At 50.2% G+C, this 21,073-nt stretch overlaps 1 protein-coding gene and 1 pseudogene across 1 annotated transcript; both read right to left on the bottom strand.

The window, feature by feature from the left end:
- Window positions 1-266: 266 nt before the first annotated feature.
- On the bottom strand, window positions 267-2,094 carry LOC141584709 (uncharacterized; annotated as a pseudogene).
- A 13,746-nt stretch (window positions 2,095-15,840) lies between these two features.
- RPS17 (ribosomal protein S17) lies at window positions 15,841-19,596 on the bottom strand. Its single transcript, XM_010350080.3, has 5 exons — window positions 19,501-19,596; window positions 19,056-19,207; window positions 18,003-18,108; window positions 17,423-17,488; window positions 15,841-15,961 (listed from the first exon to the last, which is right to left on the bottom strand). The coding sequence occupies exons 1-5, from the start codon at window positions 19,501-19,503 to the stop codon at window positions 15,881-15,883; spliced, it is 408 nt and encodes a 135-aa protein (XP_010348382.1). The 5' UTR covers window positions 19,504-19,596; the 3' UTR covers window positions 15,841-15,880.
- Window positions 19,597-21,073: the final 1,477 nt, after the last annotated feature.

Here is a 21,073-nt window from a genome sequence, read left to right as displayed (position 1 = left end):
GCTGTCACCTCTCGGGGAATTGCTAGCCTGACTGGTGGTCAGGGGCCCTGTATTCCTGCTGTGACTCAGTCCCTAATTTGCTATTTGACTCTGAACGAGCTGCCTCTCCTCCTTGGGCTCCTGTTTCCACAGGAGGTAGAAAATCAGAGGTCTCTGTCAGCTCTGAGAGTCGGAGATTTAAAGGCCCCTTAGAATGGAAACCTCAGGGCCAAGGGCTCCTGTCCTTTGCTGTCCTGCATCTCTGCTGTGAAGAACCGTACCTGGCCCATATCTGCTCCGTAAATATTTATGGAATGAATGGTTTTCTAAATCACAAGCTGACACAAGGGGGCCCTTTCTCAAACTTCATCCCTAGAGGTTGATGTTACTGTCCTTTCGAGAGAATTCAGATTCCGACTTTGAGTTCTGTGGCTGTGGGCAAAAACCAACAGAGACTCTCTGTCCTTGGGAGCTTGAGGAGAGTTGACCAGTTTGGGTTCCCACTGGGTCTGAGAAATTTGCCTTCAAAATCCATTCCTGGCCCCTGCATATCACTTCCTGGTGTGGACAATAGAGTTGAGGGGCCACCTCAGTCACATTGACTCTTTCCACAGAAACAACAGAAGGAAGACCTGGAACAACAGCTGAGAGAAGTAATGTGATTTGTTTGCTCGTGACATGACTGTGGGGTTTGGGGGACATTCAGATGGAGAGGCGCCAGTCTCATCTCACCCACTTCCAGCCTGGGGAAGAAGGCTCGCCCCTCAGATTCCACCCCATCCCCACAGGGTCCCTGAGAACCTGGTCCCATGGGTGGATCTGTCCTGGGGCACTGGTGGCATTCCTGGGGCATGTCTCTTGTGCCATCTCGGCCTCCCCCTGCAGAGAGCTCTGTCTTCCTCTTCCTATAGGAAAAGAAAATGCGAAGGGAGCAGTTAGAGGTGAGTGCAGGGTGGGAAGGGCTCTCCTGTCCTTCGGAGAATGCTTCTTTCCTTCTCTTTCAGCACTTGCTTGGCTTTTCTACCAAAGGGTCACATCCAGACAATCAACAGCCTCACGTCTGAGAATGGGCAGTTGAAAACTGCCGTATACCACACGGGCCGTGCCGCCAGGCACTTTGAAGGTGGGAATCTGGGTACCCCGTCACCCTTCAACCTGGCGCTTTGACAGGTCTTTAGTGGGAGTCCTTGGGGCCCCATCTCCATCTCTCTGATTCCAGAGGAGTCCAATAAATTGGTCGGCTGCCTGCAGGAGGCCGTGCAGCAGAGAGGGGAGTTGGAGCGGACTCTGTCTGCTGCCTCCGCCCAGCAGGACAAGGCGGACAGGGTGAGTCCAACCACCTGCCCCATCCCCTGGCTTCCAGATGGAGGAGTGAGCCTAACGGTGCCTTCTGCAGGATGGAGCGTCTGCCCAGAAGGCAGCATGGCCATTTCTCCCTGCTTTTGTGTGTGGTTGTCAGAGGCAGCCTGGGGACAAGTCAGCTGCTGTGGGTGACTTAGGGGGCACTGTGGGGAGCGAGCACTAGACGCAGAACTCGGAGGCCAAGTGCCTGCCCCCCCCTTATCTGTGTCCTTGGCGAAGTCCTCAGTGGGGAATTGGGTACTTGTGCTGTGAAGGGACAGAACAGTACCTTTAGTATGTTACCATTTGTGTAGAGAGAGGAAACGTGTGTGTGTGTGTGTGTGTGTGTGCTATAATATGCATAAAGCATGTCTGCAAGGGCTCGTAAAAAACTCAGGAGAGAGCAACAAGGTGACTGGGAGGTACTTCCTTTCTGGACCTTCTGAGTTTTGGACTATGTCAATGCATCCTCCTGTCAAAAACTGAACAAAAGATTAATTTCCCCCTTGCTATCTGTGCCTCCATGCCCAGCATGAAAAATGGGCTTAGAGAATCAGATACATCTGGGCGTTCAAATGCCAGCTCTGTCTCAGTGATCTTACACAAGCACTTAACCTCTAACACTCCGTGGTTTTTATCTACACAATAGAGGAAATCATAGTAACTGTCTCATACGGTGGTTGTGAGCATCAAATGGGATTGTTAGCACAGGACCTGGGAAGCACTCCATAAAGGTTCAAACAGTGGTAGTAAGAAGAGTAATAAGAGTAGCATATTATCTCCTGTCTCTGGGCCTGTGTTAGCCAGCTGTCACTTGGATCTCTTTCCCTGTCCCTTCCAACTTTACTGAGTTCTTTTGAAAACCAGACCACCGGCTTGGAAATGCCTTTATGTTTAGTGACCGAGTTGTACATTGAGCCTAGCCCCAGCTCCTTTAAGGAGTACTGTACAGAGCGGCCCGGGCTCCCAGATCAAAACTTCTCACTCTTCACCATCCAGTCCTCACACCGCTGTGAAGCAGTCCTCGAGCGGCAGTTACAGCGCTCCAGAAAGGAGCTGGCACTGCTCAAAGCACACATGACACAGGTGAGGCTTTGCAGAGGGAGGGATGTGGAAGGAAGATGACCCCAGGTGGCCATGAGCAGGTGAGGACCAGTGACAGCTTTTCCTAACGTCTGTGTTCACTTTTACAGATGATGGCATCACTTCACCAAGTGCAGCTCGAGAGAGATGAGTATTGTCAACATATTAAAGGAGAGAGGTTCCGATGGCAGCAGAGGATGCGGAAAATATCAGAGGAGGTGAGACCTGACCCTTCAGACCCCACCTTAAGATAGGTCACTGGATCTTTCTGGGCATCTGTGAAATAGGAATTGTACAGCCAGAGGTGGCCGTGGGTCTGGCCTTTGTAGACGTGGGCAGAGAGGGAGATGGCAGCCTGTCCAGCCACCAGCCCCTCTCTTCAGGGTCCTTTCCCCCCGTGCTTTGGGCAGGTTCGCACACTGAAGCTTGAGAAGAGGCAGGATGCACATCGCCTGCAGGAGCTGGAAAGGAGCCTTGCCCACCTCAGGAACCAGCTGGGTAAGATGTGGCTGGCATGACCTGAGAGCAGGACTGGCACCAGAGGGCTGAGCATGTAGTTTAGAATGCGCTAGGGAGGTGGGTGGACGGAAGGGCTTTGAGACAGAGGAAAGAGGTCGGTGCCAGGAGATGGCAAGTCTTCTCATCTCCATGAGCCTCAGTGTCCCCATCAGCCAAGAGGGAGGAGTGCCCGTTGTCAGCCACCCACAGTGCTCTCTATCTGAAAGTGGCTTGGAAGTCTGGCTACCGTCGGGCGCAAAGAGTCGTCCGCAGTGAGGCCAAGTTTAGGGAGCGTGAAAGGAGCTGTGCGCCAAAAGGAGGGTGGTGGTTTGTTTTGTTTTGTTTTGTTTTAGAATCCAGAGGCCCTTATATTCTGCTTCCTTTTTCAGCTGAAGCCCCTCGTCCTGAGCCCCCAGTAGGGCCCTTGGTGGCAGAACAACAGCTAAAATTTGAGACCAACCTCCTGAGGAAAAACCTGCAGAGTCTGACAGAGCAGTTGCAAGCTCAGGTGAAAACCAATGAGAACTTGAATCGCCTGAGCTCTGAGCAGAAAACAAGGCTGTGGCAGCAGGAGCAGTCCTTGCAGGAGCAGAAAGAGAGGACGCGGCTGCAGGAGGAGGAGCTGGTGCGCTGAGCCACCTGGGGAGCCTGTCCTTCCCAGCCCTCCAGGCCTTTGTTTCCCCACCCGTAAAACGGGGGAATGTAGCCCTCATGTGAAATGGTATTTCTAAAGGCACCTGTGAACCAGAGTCCTGCTCTGATGGCTGTGGGAGAAAGGGCCTGACTTTTCTAACCTGTCTCTCCCCTTCCCGGTGCCTTGGGAGGCAGACACCCAGTTCTGAGGTCTCTGGCTGCAGTGGGTGTCCGCTGATTGCTTCTCTCTGTCCAGAACAACGAGAGAAAGAACGCACTGCAGTTGGTGCAGCAGATACAGGAGCTGCAGGAGGAGCTGCACAACCAGAAGGTGACGGGAACCTCTGTCCCATCCGAGAAGGGCTGGGAGGCCGGCAGCAGCTTCTGGGTAGGGGAGGGGCGAAGCCAAAGGCAGCTCCAGCCTGAGGGCAGGTGACCCCAGCACCCTTCAGACAGTCCTGTCACCGTTTCCTGCTTTCTGCCCTCTCACTTTTAGAGGTGGGTAGCCCTGGGCTCCTCCCAGGTCTACACATTATCATCCCAGCTAGAGGCGTGGAGCCCCCAGTCACAGGAAAAGAGGCGGTTGTATAAGAGGCTCCTTAGCCTAGGCATGGTGGCACATGCCTGTAATCCCAGCTACTCGGTAGGCTGAGCACAGGAATCCCTTGAGCCCAGGAGGTGAAGGCTGCAGTGAGCGGAGATTGCACCACTGCCCTCCAGAGCATCCAGAGTGATACTCTGTCTCACACAAAAAAGGCTTCTTAGACTCAAACTGGATTCTGGCGTCGCTTCCGCTCGTCACCACTGAACTTCTTTACATCTCTAAGCCTCTGTTTCTTTCATTTCAAAAGGAAGTTAGTATTTTCCTTGTGGAGGTGCTGAGCATTAAATGTGATGCTATGTGGAAAGCATTAGGTGCGCAGCACACTTAGCAGACGGTGGTTGGCTCCCTCTGCTTTTCCACCAGTCTGTGGCCTGTAGTTTAAATGGTGGGAAGAAGGACGAGTTGCTGAGGATGGGGCCCCGAGGGGGATGACCTGGCAACCTCTGTGCCTTCTCGCTTCCTTTCCTGGCCCCTTAGGAGCACCTGAAAGCTGCCACCCAGGAGAACGAGCAGCCACAGAACCAGCTGAGCCTCACGACTCTTCCTGGGGAAGGTATGGGACACCACTCAGAGGAAGAGAGAGCCCCCCAAGAGGAAGGGGGGACTCTTAGCAGCATAGGATTGAGGCGTTGGAAGAGACCTTTAGAACAGCTGCTCATGACACTGACCAGGTGTCCGCACTAAGTTTGGCATCAATATGGTGACCTCCTGGAAGTGGGGGTCACAGGTTGCCTAAGGGCAGGTGAACTGGCCCAGATCAGAAAGGGAGTGGGTCAGAACTCCCACACCGATTGGTAGCGGGACTGTGCCTGGACAGTAGAGAAACATCTTGGTTCTCAAAAGTAGAGAAAGTACAGCAGCTAATTCCTGTGTGGTTAGGGGCTGGCTCAGGGTCACACGGTGAGGGTGGAGGTGGGCCCACAGTGGCACCTCCCTTGTTGGGTTGTGTGCGGACCCCTCTGGCCACCCCCCACAGGAGATGGAGGAGGACATGTGGACAGCAAGGAGGAGGACGAGGTGCCTCGGCCCAGCATTGCAGAGGCCCTGGAGAGCCGAGAGGCCGTGGTGAGCCTGACTCCCCCTGCCCCTCCTTTGCCCCCTTCCTCTGTGGTCCCTCCCAGACCCCCTTATGCTCTTGGTTTCCTGACCTTCTGATTTCTCTGGACACTCACCTCTTCCGGGAGCCAGTGCTCAGGCACCATTTCACCTGTGACCGACAGTGCATTCTCTGAGGCCCCACGGGAAGGGGCTGCACCCCACCTCCGTGCCCGTTTGTTCTGTGTGTGCCCCTACAAGAACGTTCACCTCTTGCCTTCAGGTGGCATTTTTCAATTCGGCTGGGGCCAGTGCCCAGGAGGAGCAGGAACAAAGGGTGCGCTACCAGCACCTGGCTCACCCGGTGGCCTCGGTGCAGGAGCCAGAGGCAGTGGCCGCAGCCCCAGCCCCAGGGACTGAGAGTGAGTCTTTGTGTAGGGAGACCAATCACGCACTGCAGGGAGCCATAGAGAAGCTGCAGGTGAGTCCTGGCATAGGCCAAGAAGGATGGGAGCGGGGCAGGTCACTGCTGAGAGGTGACCTCATTATTTTTACTTCAGAGCGGCTTTAGGACCCTCCGAAAGGAGAAGGTGGACCTGAAGGAGCGGGTGGAGAAACTAGAGCTTCTATTCGTCAGGCTCTCTGGAGAGACAGACACGATGAGTGAGCGGGAGGCCAGGGCACGGCAGGGGGAGCTGCAGGGTGGTCGGAGGGTCCCCAGCGTCGAGCCTGTCTGAGCCCTGTCCTCTCGCAGGAAAGGACATCAAATCATATGAGCCGCAGAGGGCAGTCCCAGAGTCCCGGCACCAGGAGGAGGAGGAAAAGCGGGAGATAAAGGTAAGGCGAGCAGCATCTCTGCGGGCTGAGGGGGTTGGGAGTGGGCATGAGTATGGGTGCTGGCACAGCGTGGCAGCTGAGCACCCCTCTCTCCAGCTGCAGCTGCAGGAGCCGGTGTTTCCAATTCTGGGTGACAAGGAGGGTCATGTCAAATTCCTGGCCACTGCCAAGAACCATGTTGATGAGCCTGCTCCAGGGGCCCCAGCCCCCCAGCAGCTTGGGACTGTCAACAAGGAGGGTGGTGAGTGGAGCCTCCAGGCGGGGTGGGCAGGCGGAAGCAGGGGAGACTCACCCCGAGCTGAGATCCCCACCTCCCTCTCTCCAAAGATCTTTGTGAGGTGAGCCTCGCAGACAGCATGGAGCCTGCAAGAGACACCGGGGAGCGTTCTGCCCAGGGCAACCCCACTGTAGGAAACATCGTGCAGCCGCCTTGTGAAATGAAGACCTTCCAGGAGCACCCAGGCTTGGGCAGAAACCCCTATGTGCCATTTTTTTACCAGGCTGCCAAGAACAGGGAGATCAGCATCACCATCTTCTAAGAGCTGGGCAAGAAATTTGAAAACCAAAACAAAGTTATGGTGTTAATCTACACAATTCATTAACTTTATCTGGATGTTAAAGCCACTCATGATTCTTTGTGTTTCTCATTTATACATTTCTTTGTTTATAAGTTTAGCATTAATTATTAATTTAGCGTTTTTCTGTTTTGATAATTGTAGGTCAATAGCATGCATATCGAGTTTGGCCTTACGTGGTGGGAGTTCAAACACACAAAGACCCACTCTTTACACCAAACTCTTTTGCTGGTTTGGAATAGGATGCCATGCTTTTTAAATGTTATTGCCGCATGTATACTTATTACGGAATTCAGATACAATTTATGTTCTGCTATCACAGTTGATCCGATCCTAATCACAGTGAGCTCTGAATTAGCTCAGTAGGTGGTTTGCCCTCAAGTGTGCACTGTCTGTTACTTTGTAACATGCCACTGTGAGTGCTGACATTGAGAGTTGCTAAAAGGCCCAGAAATGGAAACAGCCTTTCCTCCGTTTTCTGTGTCTTTGGGATGGGAGTAATAACATTTTGGGGAGCTTTTTAAATCTCACAGGAGAAAGTGGCCTACTCTGGCAGGTGTGTGCAGAATAATAGAGTGTGCTTCATTGGTTCCCCAGCCAAGAATGAGCGCTGTACTATGGTAGTTCCCTTAGGGTTTTCCTGTGCTCTGGGCTCATGAAGATATTGCACTATGAGCTGCAGCAGCTGTACTCATTTTCAGTAACCTAAAAAGGGATGATTTCTGAGGAATCAAAGGCTCCTATCGTTGACTATTATCAGGAAAAGTGTCTATGCAATCACAGAGTTCTGTCTCCTCCCCAAATTCTTTACGAAGCGTGAAATATGTTTTTAAATATCTTTTTATATCTCTTGGTTTTAGTCAGAGGCATATTTTGTGCAATATTTATGGTAATGTGCCTATACATTCTGAATGAATTATTTCAGTGATACATAGCCTACCTCATAACTTTATGATGCTTGAGAAAGAATAAACAGTTAAAACTTCATGACGTTCTAATGCTTTTGTTCCAAAATAAGGCCCATGATTAGGATGTAGGGAGATATGTATGTGTGCTTCCTGGGGTGGGCATTTCTAGTTACTAGACCGTCTCCATTTTTAGCATTTGGCCTTCTCATACTTTCATAAATATGCCATTAACAACAGAGCAATAATATGATTGTACAGATCGAATATTTGCACCCTAGAGTACAAATATTGGGTCCTGGTGACTTCAACGGACTCTTCCAAATTGTACGAATTTATCAATGTATCAGATAAACCAAGTTTCACAATTATCAACAAAAAATGTTAGGCCAAATAATGTGGCTAATGAACAGTGGTACAATTTTGCCTGCATTCACCAAAAGAGTGAAAAGGCCTCCTCTGGGAGGCCGAGGCGGCCTTCTTGATCAGAAGATCGAGACGACAAGACCATCCTGGCCAACACAGTGAAACCCAGTCTCTACAAAAATATAAAAAAATAGCTGGGCATGGTGGCGCAGGTCTGTAATCCCAACTACTTGGGAGGCTGAAGCAGGAGAATTGCTTGAACCAGGGAGGAAGAGGTTGCAGTGAGCGGAGATAGCCCCACTGCAATCCAGCCTGGCGCTTGGAGACAGAACGATACTGTCTCAAAAAAATAATAAATAAATAAATAACAGAGCAATAATATGATTGTACAGATGGAATAACAGATTTGCCTGCATTCACTGAAAGAGTGCGAATATTGGGTCCTGGTGACTTCAACGGACTCTTCTAAATTGTACGAATTTATCAATGTATCAGATAAACCCAATTTCAGAATTATCAAGACAAAGTGTTAGACCAAATAATGTGGCTAATGAACAGTGGTACAATTTCTAGCCTGAGGTTTAAAATGGACTTAAAATTACCGTCTTTAAACTGAACTCAAAGAATGCAAAAGCGGCAAGTTCAGAAAAGAAAAGGCAAGAACAGAACTTTACGTCCATGTGGAAACCTCAGGCTAGAAATCCTACCACTCTTAATTAGCCACATTACTTGGTGGGGGGCCAGGGATCTGCATTCAGTCACACACTGGCAGCCATGATGGCACCTGGGAGGGAGGGAAGGAAGCCGTGTGTCCTGCCTGGCCTGTGAGGTGTGTGGTGGGATGACTGTGTGTATGGGACTCTCCAGCTTTTACCCGAGATCACCACTGGATTATTACCAGCAGATAGAGGAGGTGGGACCCTGACTAGCACCCGCTCTGCAGTGGATTTGGCTCTCGGCACTCCAAGGCCGGGAGCTGGATGCCCTGCACTGGCAGCATGACTCAGAATGCACGACAGGCACAGCGTGCCCAGGAGGACGTTCCTGGGCCACTGGCTGCCTCAGAGTCCAGCCCCCTCCAAGCTCCTGGACCCCACACCATAAACCACGAGCTCTCTGCCCACTGTGGTGGCTCCGGAGAGCACCCACATCTGCCAGCTTGAGCACAGAGCCTGTTCCAAGAGCCCCAGGCTCAGTCACGGAGGCCCTGGGCAGTGGCACTGAGTGCCGAGGCTCACAGAGAAGGGAGTTGAGAGAGACAGCAGCATGAGGACAGAAAAAAGAAAGAGAAAGTCTGCAGCTCCAGAAGGGAGGGGCCGGGAGCCCGGCTCTTAGGTCCCAGGTTTGTCCCCTGTGTGGAGCTGGTGCAGCGGGGCAGACACACCATTCACGCAGCAGGCAGCGAGGCGTGTGCCCGCCGTGGCTGACGCTCCTCAGAGGTCACTGATAGTGATTCTGAAAGACAGCATGAAACCAACATGACAGCTCCCACGCATGGGTGCGGCAGGCCTGGAGGGGACACATGCAAACATCCAGGTGTGCACAGACGCGCCGTGGGGCCACATGGCCCGCATGCACACGCTAACACACGTGCCCACAGATACCACAAACGACACACCTCCTTGCCCTCCACCTCGTGGTGCCCAGCACCCACACTGGCCGGCACATGCAACACGGGTCATGGGTGTGCAGCTACTCGGCACACTGAAGCACACACATGGGCAGAGTCACAGCACAGAAGCTCACCCACACACAGAGGCATTTGCACCAGCTGGCTGCCCACGCGTGCCTGGCATGCTCAGAGGACCACCCATGCTGCTCATGGAGACAGGACTTGCTCACTAACGTCCAGCTGTCATTTCTCCACCTACAAGCCTTCCACCGCTCCTTAAGACCTACAGGATAGAGCCCCAACAAGTCAAACTCTGGACTCTGAAGGTTCACCCTAGGCCTCGCCCTCCCCATAGAGCTCCTCCTCATTCTGTCTCTTTCCCTGCTTTGGCCAGTGGCTGTCCTCCATGCGGCCCACACACCTCTGCCCACACGGCAGCTCTTTACCCAGATACCCTCCCATTCCTCGCCCTGTAAGCCTATCTCAGTCATGCCCCAGACCGCACGGAAGTCACGCCACCTTGAAGAAACTTTCCCAGACTGCTCTTTTCCCCAAGGCAGGGCCATGATTTGCATAACATTTCACATGTGTTACCAAGACTGGAGTCGGAGCAGGAGTGAAACCCTGCCTCAGAACAAACAGTGAGGTATGGTGAGTCTCAGGAGAGGGCTCCATACACCAATGGTTTTCGACCTGGCTGCACCTGGAGTGCTTGGCATCACCTGGAGGCTTGACAACATTCTGATGCCCAAGCCCCACCCTAGGGATTCTGAGCCACTTGGTTGGGGGACAGCCTGGGCACTAGGAGTTTTCTGAACTCACCCGATGATGGCAACGTGTAGCCAGGGCTGAGAATTACTGCCCTTTGCTGTCCCATGTTGCATCTGCCTTGATTTCCCCATATTCTCCCAGGCTCTGGGAGAACTACAGGAATGGAGAACTAGCCGTCCCACCCAGCTGCTTTCCTCCCAGGCTGGGGAATTTTTATTCTTGTGGGAAATGCCTGTATTTCTATTGCCCATTTTCTGTTGAAAATCATTTGTTTTATTCTAAGTTAAAAGATTTCTTAATAGGCTAAGGATACAAACATTTTTGATCTGTCATTGGAGTTGCAAAAACTCTCCCAGTAAGTAATTGGTCATTTCACTTTCTCTCTCTCTCTCGTTTTGTTTTTACAGTATACAAAATGTGCTTACTAGGAGTCTGCTTTATATCCATTGAAAGCAAGAAGTAATACAGTAAAACTTTGCCTGGCTAGAGGCTTTGAAAGAATGGAGTCCTCTGGTTTAATTCTATTAACTTGGAAGTCTGAAGGTGAAAAAAATTCAAAACTTAAATTTCCAGTTTAAGTCGAATGCAATTTGAAAATATTGACAATGATTTCACTTTTCTTCTCTAGTAAGTTTGAACATTCTGATCTATTTAGTGTTTTATTACAGAACTCCTCCTGTGCCTGATATTTACATTGTGCGGATACTTCTTTAAAACTTTAGATGTAAGAGGATGTAAATGGTTTTACATGAGATCAGGCTGGATGAGAACTGATATTTATAAATACACTCTTTAGACTAAATCTCTTCTGCCCCTTGTTTTCTGATTGAACTCATAAAAAGAAAACACATTGGATGGAGGGTGGGAGCAGTAAAGAGATTTCTGTTTTTTAATTGAATGTCATTATTTCATATCAAGACAGAACATAGAGCATCCCTGTCTTTGGACCTACAGAAGGAAACAGGTTTTCTACCTGCTGCATGCCAGAGGTTGTTGAACACCTGGAGGGATGACTGCAGCACAGATTGCCAAGCCCTACTCTAGAGTTTCTGATTCATCAGGCCCAGGGTGGGGCCTGAGAACTTGCATTTCTAAGAAGTTCTCAGGTACTGCGGGTGCTGCTAGTCCTGAGATTGCGTTATTGAGAACCACTCTTGTTTACTAACTGTAAATTGTAGAACTCTAGAAAAAAGCTTAGTTTGGTCTGGGATAAAAAGCACTGATGATGAGGAAGAGGAAGAGGAAAGACATTTGGGCAAATTTGCACCGTCGATCCTTGACTCATGGTGCAATACTGTTTTTTTTGGTTTTTGTTTTTGTTTTTTGTTTTTTTGAGATGGAGTTTCACTCTTGTTACCCAGGCTGGAGTGCAATGGCGCGATCTTGGCTCACCGCAACCTCCGCCTCCTGGGTTCAGGCAATTCTCCTGCCTCAGCCTCCTGAGTAGCTGGGATTACAGGCACGCGCCACCATGCCCAGCTAATTTTTGTATTTTTAGTAGAGACGGGGTTTCACTATGTTGACCAGGATGGTCTCGATCTCTTGACCTCGTGATCCACCCGCCTCGGCCTCCCAAAGTGCTGGGATTACAGGTTTGAGCCACCGCACCCGGCCCCCCTTTTTTTTTTTAAGATGGGGTTTCACCATGATGGGCAGGCTGGTCTTGAACTCCTGACCTCAGGTGATTCACCCACCTCAGCCACAGTGCAATACTCTTTCCCCTCTCTGAGAGCCCCGAGTCCTGAACAGAAGATGGAAGGAAGGTGTGTATATGTGTGTGTACACACGTGTTGGTGTAGATGTATATCTAATGAATTTGTGTGGCTATGTGCATGTTTCTGTGTGTATACATGTGTGTGTCCACATGCATGTTTGTGTATGTGGGTGTGCATACAGTGGTGCACACCTATGATGCCAGTCACTCAGGGGGCAGACAGGGGAGGATCACTTGAATCCAGGAATTTGAGAAGTGTCCAGAGGGTAGGGTGACCACATGTTCTGGTTTGCAAGGCGCAGCTTAAGGTTATGTCTGCTGTCCCAGTGCAGTTATTATAATGTCCCTTTCACTCCCTGAAATGTCTGTAGTTGGGTAAGTCACGTGATCACCCTACCAAAGAGAGGAAAATTAGCCAGAAGACCCATGTGTCTATTTCAAACGGATGTAGGCTGATCCTCAGCGGAGCAGTGTGCACCACCTCTGCCTCACCCTACCCAGCTCTGCCCTTGTCTTCTGGAAGGCTGGAGCCGAACCCTCGGCTCTTGCGCTGCTCTGCTGCCACCTGCAGGTCACATGGGGCAACTGCTTCTCCCCATCCCACTACCCACCACCGGCCTCCCCACCGGGGCCTGGACAGCCTTGGACTTGGCCAAAAGACATTCAGACCACCGAAGCCTGGACCAGGCAGCGAAACTGATGTTACAGAATCAGACGGGCCTAGCTTAAACCAACAAAGCCAAGTTCCTCCTCTTCTTACCCAATCTTGTCCTGTCTCATTCTGTAGACAGGAAATGAAGGCCTAATTCAGAATTTTCTTTGGGTAGGATTGTGGCGCACACAGCTGGAGCCTCCTGGGTGCCACTCCCCACATCTCTTTCTTTCCCTTAATACGTTAGGATAGTGGGGAAGCAGGACAACTTAAGCGTACTAAGCTCCTACTATGTATCAGGCACAGAGTGTGCACTTTTCTCTCCAGCCTCGCAATTGATGGGAAATAGGTGATTATAAAACAGGGATATAGGATTGGAGTGGGCCAGTGATGTGCTCAGTCTCAGCTGAAAACTGGAACCTAGAACTCGTTGGGTCTCCAGCTTGAGCAATAGTTGCAAAATACAAAGAGCACCAAGGAAATCTAATATTGATCCATATAAGACTGTATTGTTGGGTTGAATGTGGTGGCTCACGCCTGTAATCCCAGCACTTTGGGAGACCGAGGCAGGTGGATCACAAGGTCAAGAATAGGAGACCATCCTGGCCAACACAGAAAACCCGTCTCTACTAAAAATACAAAAAAATTAGCTGGGCGTGGTGGCACATGCCTGTGGTCCCAGCTACTCGGAAGACTGAGGTGGAAGAACTGCTTGAACCCAGGAGGCGGAGGTTGCAGTGAGCCGAGATTGCGCTGCTGCACTCCAGCCTGGTGACAGAGCAAGACTCCGTCTTAAAAAAAAAAAAAAAAAAAAAAAAAAAAGACTGCATTGTTTTTGGAGTTATGTCTTTATAAAATAAAAATCATATTGTGAATCATTTACACCCTGGTGAGTGTCATCTAAGATACCCTTTTCTTCTCAGAACTTTTAGCTGAAGTTGGTTATGAGAGAGGATGGGGAGGCGGGAAAAGGGTCGGAGCGAGCACTCTTGGACTGCACTGTTTCTTGTGATGTCCTGGCACAGTGTGAATGTCAATCTAAGTGGAGAGCTCTAGGCATGTTCCTCTGTATTCCCTTTGTCACTAATACCGATTCCCCAGGCAGAGCCCCAGGAGGGCTGGACTGAAGGACCTGGAGGTAATAGAAAATGTTTGGCTTTGGATTTCAGGTCAAGTTCTGCTGGTGACTTGCTGTGTAAGATCAGACAAGTCAGTTCACCTTGCTGCACTTCAGTGATCTCATTTGTAAAAGCCTAGTTTGGACAGGATTAATGATTTTCTTTAGGTTTTGCAATTTTTTTTGTTGTTTTAACATTATGTTCTTCCTCCATTTTTACTCAAGTATAATTGATAAAAATTGTGTGTATTTACAGCATTCAATGTGATGTTTTGATATATGCATATTTTGTGAGGTGACTAAACAGTTAATTAACATTTCCATCACCTCACATACTTATTTTGCATGTGGTAAGATCTATAATAGTTAGATCTTACCAGATCTAGTTAGACTAGAGGTGAGAAAGAGTAAGGGGGACAGGATAGCCAAAAATCGGCTAACAGGTTAACAGATATTGAGTACATGACTGAGTGTAATGGTTTACACACTAGTGTGATCCTAGCACTCTGGGACGCTGAGATGGGAGGATCACTTGAGGCCAGGAGTTCAAGACCAGCCTGGGAAACATAGGAGATGTCTACAAAAACTTAAAAAATTAGCTAGGCATGGTGGTACATACCTGTGGTCCCAGCTACTCAAGGCCAAACTGAAGGACAAAATAAATCAACCACAACTTTTCACATTTTGTGACTGTGACCAAGGACTGAATTATATCGTATTGTATCAATGTTACGCTTCCTGATTTTGACCATTGTATTATGGTTACATAAAATAATGTTCTGGAAATAACACTGAAATATTTGGGGGTAAATGGGCACATCTCCAACTTAACCTCAAGTGGAACAGAAAAAAAGTTGTGTGTATATACATATATATATAAAGAATATGATAAAGCAATTGGGGCAAAATGTGAACTGGTAAACCTGGGTATTCTTTGTACTATTCTTGCAACTTCTCTGCTTGAAATTATACACATATTAAGTTGCAAAACACATTAAAAATGTCTGCTTTATCTGCTTGACCGAAGTAGATATGTAAGAATCACTCCAAGGCTACAGCTTTGCCCCTTCCTGGCTGTCTTGAGACAGGTTCTCACTTTGTCACCTAGATTGTATTGGAAGTAGCATGATCTCAGCTCATTGCAACCTCCACCTCCAAAGCTTAGGCCACCTGCCGTCCACCCCCCGAGTAGCTGGACTACACTTGTACACCACCATGCCCAGCTAATTTTCTACCCTTTTTTTTTTCCTTCGGTAGAAAAGTCTTGCTATGTTGCCCAAGCTGGCCTCCAACTCAAGCAATCCCTCCCGCCCGTCTCCTGAAGTGCTGGGATTACAGGTGTGAGCCACCGTGCCCTGCCCGTTATCTTGGACACATGTCCAGCTAAGCTTGGCCTTGCAACAGCTCCTTCTCTCACTGGAGAAACACAAAGCCCACAACGTTCCTCATATCCAAGGGCATGAACCAAGGGCGGCCCAGCTTCTGTGACTCTCTCACACACACACACAGCCCACTATGTTTCTCATATGTAAGGGCATGAACCGACCAAGGGCAGCCCAGCTTCTGATGCATGCACGCGCACATGCAGACGCAGTTTAACTCACGGCCTCCAGAGTCCATGCGCTGAGTCCAGGGTAGTCTATACAGGCTGCAGCGGGTGAGCTCCGCCTCGGGTTAGGCTGAAGTATCTGTTATCACTGATCTTCCCACATATTTGTTGAGATCTTATATTCTAGGCACTTAACATTGAACAGACACAAAGACACCATGCATCATACCTCCCACTGACACAAAGTCCTACCCTAATACACGTGGTAATCCCGTTGTTACCTTCGCGAGGAGGGCAAGTTGGCCCAAATTGTGTGCACCCAGGAGGAGAAGATCAAAGACCTAGGCAAGCAGGGTGGAGCTGTCAGCAAAGCAGCTTTCCAGGCTCACACTGCAGACCACTCCCCACAGTTCCAGGCTTGCCCTTGCTCCCTTACTAAAAACTCCGGTGAACCACTCTTCATAGACCAGATGAAGGAGCACTCAAGTCCCAGGCAAGTGCCAGCTGATGAGTCACCTTGAGAGCTCGTGCCTTTTCCCACACACAACTGCAAAGATGACACAGGCAAGGCTGTTGTGCCAGGTTTATTGAAAATAATACAGCATTGATTCAAACAGGGCCCCGAGGCGTTTTGAAATTCATCCCAACTGTAGGCTGAGTGACCTGCAGGTTGGATAGACTGCCAAAATCCTGGAACGACAAAATGGATTCAGTGTGAGCAGTTACTGGTGAGATGCGAGTGGACCCCAGAAGAAACAGACAGCCTTCTTGACCCTAGAGCCACAGCACTCTCAAGGGGTCTAGGAGACCTGAAGGATCATTTACTCTAAGAACCACCAGGGACCTCAATGCTTCAACACACACCTGACCATGTGGCACCCCCACTTACAACTCCATCTATGACTTTTACCCAACATACCACTCCATTTTTCCTCCATGTTTTCACAACCCCTTCCTGTCAATCACTCTAAAACACCATTTCTCAATCTTGGCAATGTAGACATCCTGGGATGGGCATTCTTTGTTATGGGGGCTGTCGTGTGCACTGCAGTAAGTTTAGCAAGTTCCTTGGCCTCTACCCATTAGAATTTAGCAGGTATGCCCTTGCTATGACAACCAAAAATGTATCTGGACATTGCCAAATGCCTTTTAAGGCAGAATTCTATCCCTTTGAGAATACACAGTGCTACTTTCCAGGACCAGCCCCAGGTAAGACCTATCACCAATCTAATCAAATTGGGGAGGGGAGGGGGGAGAAGTACACAAGGCACCAAGCAGAAGGGAGGGAGGCAAGAGCAGACCCTGCCCCCACACAAGCTCAGGCTGGTGGGCGGGGCAAGAAGCCAAAGGGTCCAACTTATTTGTAGAACTTTCCTATTTGGTTCTCAAAAACCCATTTTAGTTTCAACAAAAAAGCTGCATTCAGCACAGTGGTTATTTCAGGAGGAAGAGATCCACAGCGGGCTGTAGCTGTACTGGTGATGTTTTTCTGAAGCTGGGAAGTTATAGGGAAGTTCATTTTGCTATTATCTCTTTATCTCTTTTAATGTTTCAAAAATTTAATGACCATAAAAATAGGAAAAATGAAGTTGTTCAAAATCAGCAACCACCCACTGTATTTTGAAGCCCATGCTTTCACCCAAGTATGCAAAAGGACTAAAACAAGCTACAGAAGAAACATCCAAGTGCAACGAAGATACTCGTGAACTACGTTAAGTAGCGCCTTGTAAGTATCTGGAAATGGACCGCAGCTCATTTCTGAGTGGTGAGCATGGAGACCCCAAAGAATGCTACTTCAAAAGAAAAGCAGGCAGAATAAGGACACAGAATAAGGGCTGACACAAGGTGGGGGGTGGGGCACGGCCAGGGGGCAACATAAGCCAGCCATAAAACCAAGAACAGAAGCAGCTGAGAGGGAAAGGGCGTCCTGGAAGCCACTGCATTTCAGAATTACAATCTTGTGGTGAGCAAACTCAATGCAAACAACTTTTGCTATACCCACTATGAAAGCAGTCCAGTTTACTGGCTAGAAGTTTAGATGAGATTTCCAACTTTGCTGCCACTTACTAGCCAGGTGCCCTTGGATAATAAGAACTACTGAATGGTTTTTGACCAGGGAAATACCATTTTAGGAATCCAGCAAACACTTACCAAAAGCTTCAGCATTTCCTTAGTGTCAGGATCTACTTCAATGATCTCCTGATCCAGGGCTGAGACCTAGAAGGGAACGAGGTAGGCTGAAAATACCAATCTATGAGGTCATCGCTCACCTCTCCTTTCCCCAGGCTCTTAAACATGGGAGAGGGGGCAAACAAGGATATAGCATTCCTCTCAGGAGGTGAGCAGTCTTACAGTATTATAGACCCCAACGACCGGTTCTTCTGCTCTTACCTTCCTATGCCCACATTACATCTACTCAGTATTCAGAACATTAAGTCTGTGTTTACATCAAAGAATACTATACTAGGGGCAAAGAATCAGAACAGGTGACACAACAGCAGTCATCAAATCAACATTAAGGGCTCTCAATGAACTACAGAATAGACTTAACTGGTTGGAAAGAGTAGAATGGAGAATAAAAAACTGACAGGAGGCCTATGGGCACCTACAGCTGATTATAGAATGTATGGATAAAAGGTCTCAGATTCAGCTGAAGTCCCTTTGGAAGCCAGGAACCCACAGCTTTATCATTTGAGGATTAGCCAGAGGCCCAAATATCCACAAAGTTTACCTCAGGAACATAATTGTCTCTCCTTTCTCTCTCCTCCTCCTGCAGTTTGATGGAGATACCTCTTACTGGGCCTCTCTGAATCCGCTTCATCAGATGCGTGACATAGCTACAAAGCACACATGGCCAAAGAGAACAGTGAGAAGATGAATCAGTTCCCAGCTAGTACCCAGCATGTGTGGATTTAAGTACCCACTTTAATTCTTTTCCAGTGAGAAGGGAGAGGACTCACTATCCTGGGACCTCCTACACATAGAACCCCCAATGGCCTGAGCATTCCTTCCCTTTGGTTTCTCACTCTATTCAAACTCTCCTTCATCGTGATCAAGACCGCCCTCCACCATAGTTTCACTACCCTTCACGACTTCATTTTTTTTCTTACAATTTCAAATTCACATAACTAAGCAATTAATACATTGACTTTGGCACTATTCTTCGGATCCATATTCCTATAAATCTCTGGAACAGTAAGTGCAACTGTAAAGAACGCATTAAAAGTTGACACCTAGCCGGGCGCAGTGGCTCATGCCTGTTAATCCCAGCACTTTGGGAGGCCGAGGCAGGCGGATCACCTGAGGCCAGTAGTTCCAGATCAGCCTGGCCAACACAGCGAAACCCCGTCTCTACTAAAAGTACCAAAATTAGCCGGGGGTGGTGGCGCGCGCCTGTAATCCCAGCTACTCGGGAGGATGAGGCAGGAGAATCACTTGAACCCGGGAAGTGGAGGTTGCAGTGAGCCCAGATCGCGCCACTGCACTCCGGCCTGTACGACAGAGCAAGACTCTGTCTCAAAAAAAAAAAAACAAAAAAAGCTGACACCTAAAAGCAACGTAGCTTCAAGGAAAGAGGTCTGACGATGGCTACCTTCGACCCAGTGTCACCGCGGCCAGTCATGACACAAGCCTAACTTGACAACAGAAATCCTGCACACGCCAAGTTCCAGCCCTTCTCCGGGGCACTAGGGAGGCTCAGGCTAATGAAACCACCACGGCACAGTCTCTTCCCGAGTCGGAGGGCGGCAGAGCACACAAACAGGCCGCGGGAGCCCCAACTCACCCTGCTATCTTGTTGCGGAGCTTCTTGCTAGGGATAATGGCGATCTCCTCGCACACGCGCTTGTTCGTGTGGAAGTCGTTGCCCAGGCGCGTGTAGTACTTTTCTATGATGACCCGGGCCGCCTTCTTCACGGTTTTGGTGCGAACGCGGCCCTGCGGGTGGAGAGGACAGGATCACTCACGAGCCATCGCAACCTTCTGGGAAGAGTGCGACGCCGAGCCCCAGCGGGAGTGGTTGGAGGCTGCCGGGGGCGCTGAGCCGGAGAGGGCCCGCTTGGGCAGTGCGGGCGCCAGGCTCAGTGCGGAAGCCGCCGGCCCGCTGCGCTCCAGCCTGACAGGGTCCGGCGCCCGCCCGGCCCAGGGCCTCTTTTTGTGGGCTGGGACCGCGGGAAACTGCAGATGGAGGACGATTGAAGAGGATGGCGGCCTCGGGCCAAAACACCTACCATGTCGGCGGGTCCTCAGTGAAAGAGGAAACCGGAAGCACAAGCGAGGCCTATTTAAGCTTAGGCCAGAGAGCCGCTTCCGCCGGGCCCCGGGCGAGCTGAACCTACTTGGGAGCCCACAGCGGCCCCTGGCGGAGCGGAGCGGAGCGGGAGCGGCGGCGGCGCGCCCCTCCGGAGGGCGGGTTATCTGTCCCGCCCCCGACGGCTCCTCCCTTTCCGCTCCTCGCCCCCGCTTGGTTGACCTGTTCGTTTCTCTCCCCCATCTGATTTCTAATCGTACGGCCTGTGTGATGTGCTTTATCCGAGGAGCGGTCCATCTCTTCCACACATGCCAGGGAGAGGAGAGGCATCCGGTCCTCGGGAGGACCGAGAAAGGAAGGCGATCCAGGGTCGTGGAACAATGAGGAAGTCAGGGATGGCGGCCACCCAGACCTCCAGCCAGTCCCCAGGCCAAAGACTTCTAAGACCTAACCGGGACACACGGTGCGCCTGGAAGAGGCATATCTCATTTCCAGGTCTTTGCTCAAATGTCGCCTTATCAGAGGACTTTCCCTTCAAACTTAGTTATCATAACTCCCTCACTATTCCCGCTCTTGTATTTCCTAGCACTTGGCATGTGACTCGGCTTAGTTTTCTAATCTAGGGGTGAGCTCCATGACAGTAAGGGTCGTCTTGTTTAGCCAATTCCCAGTGCTTGAATAGCGCCTAGCAGGTAGCAATCTCTCCAATATTGAAATGAAGGGCCCAAGTCACCTGCAGAGCTCTCAACACTTCAGGCACCTTCTCCACCCACCGTCTTCAGGCTGTTCCTGCCATACCCATCCCCAAACCAGGGCCTTCGGAAGCCACCAGCGCAAGCTGCCCTGATGAATCGCAGCCTAGTTAGGGCCCTGCCCCCTTCTTCCAACTCTGCTCCCTGGGCTGACCTAGGCCCCACACCTCAAAGGCTGCTGGCCAGGCTGGATGAGTTAAGCAGCCCAGGGCTGTGCCTCATTCCTCAACGCACCTTGGATACTCCAGTCAGACTCTCAACTGATTGAGGATGGAACCTGAAGAACAGGAAGCCCTCACCCCAAAAGTAGCACTGGGACAAAAGAAAAGGCCAGAATCTCAGAACTGCAGGAGCAAACTTCCAGTCAAGCTGCTATCAGGCCCAAAGTGAAAGATCAGGCTTTTTCTGGTGAGATGGGGTCTTGCTCTGTCGCCCAGGCTAGAGTACTATGGTGCCGTCTCGGCTCACTGCAACCTTGGTCTCCCGAGTTCAAGTGGTTCTCCTGCCTCAGCCTCCCGAGTAGCTGGGATTACAGGTGAGCGCCACCACGCCTGGCAACATTTTTTTTTTTTTTAAGTAGAGACAGGGTTTCGCCATGTTGGCCAGGCTGGTCTCCAACTCCTGACCCTCAGGTGATCTGCCAGCCTCAATGGCCAGCCTTTTTGAGACACGGTCTTGCTCAGTTGCCCAGGATTTAGTGAAGTGATATGCTAAGAGTTTGCTGCTGCCTCAATTTCCTGTGCTCACATGATCCTCCTGCCTCAGTCTCCCCAGTAGGTGGAACTACAGGCACACACCATG

Source organism: Saimiri boliviensis, chromosome 5, assembly GCF_048565385.1.
Source record: "Saimiri boliviensis isolate mSaiBol1 chromosome 5, mSaiBol1.pri, whole genome shotgun sequence".
Classification (NCBI taxonomy): domain Eukaryota; kingdom Metazoa; phylum Chordata; class Mammalia; order Primates; family Cebidae; genus Saimiri; species Saimiri boliviensis.
The sequence above is the reverse complement of the archived record's forward strand: the minus strand, read 5'-3'. Positions and strand labels throughout refer to the sequence as shown.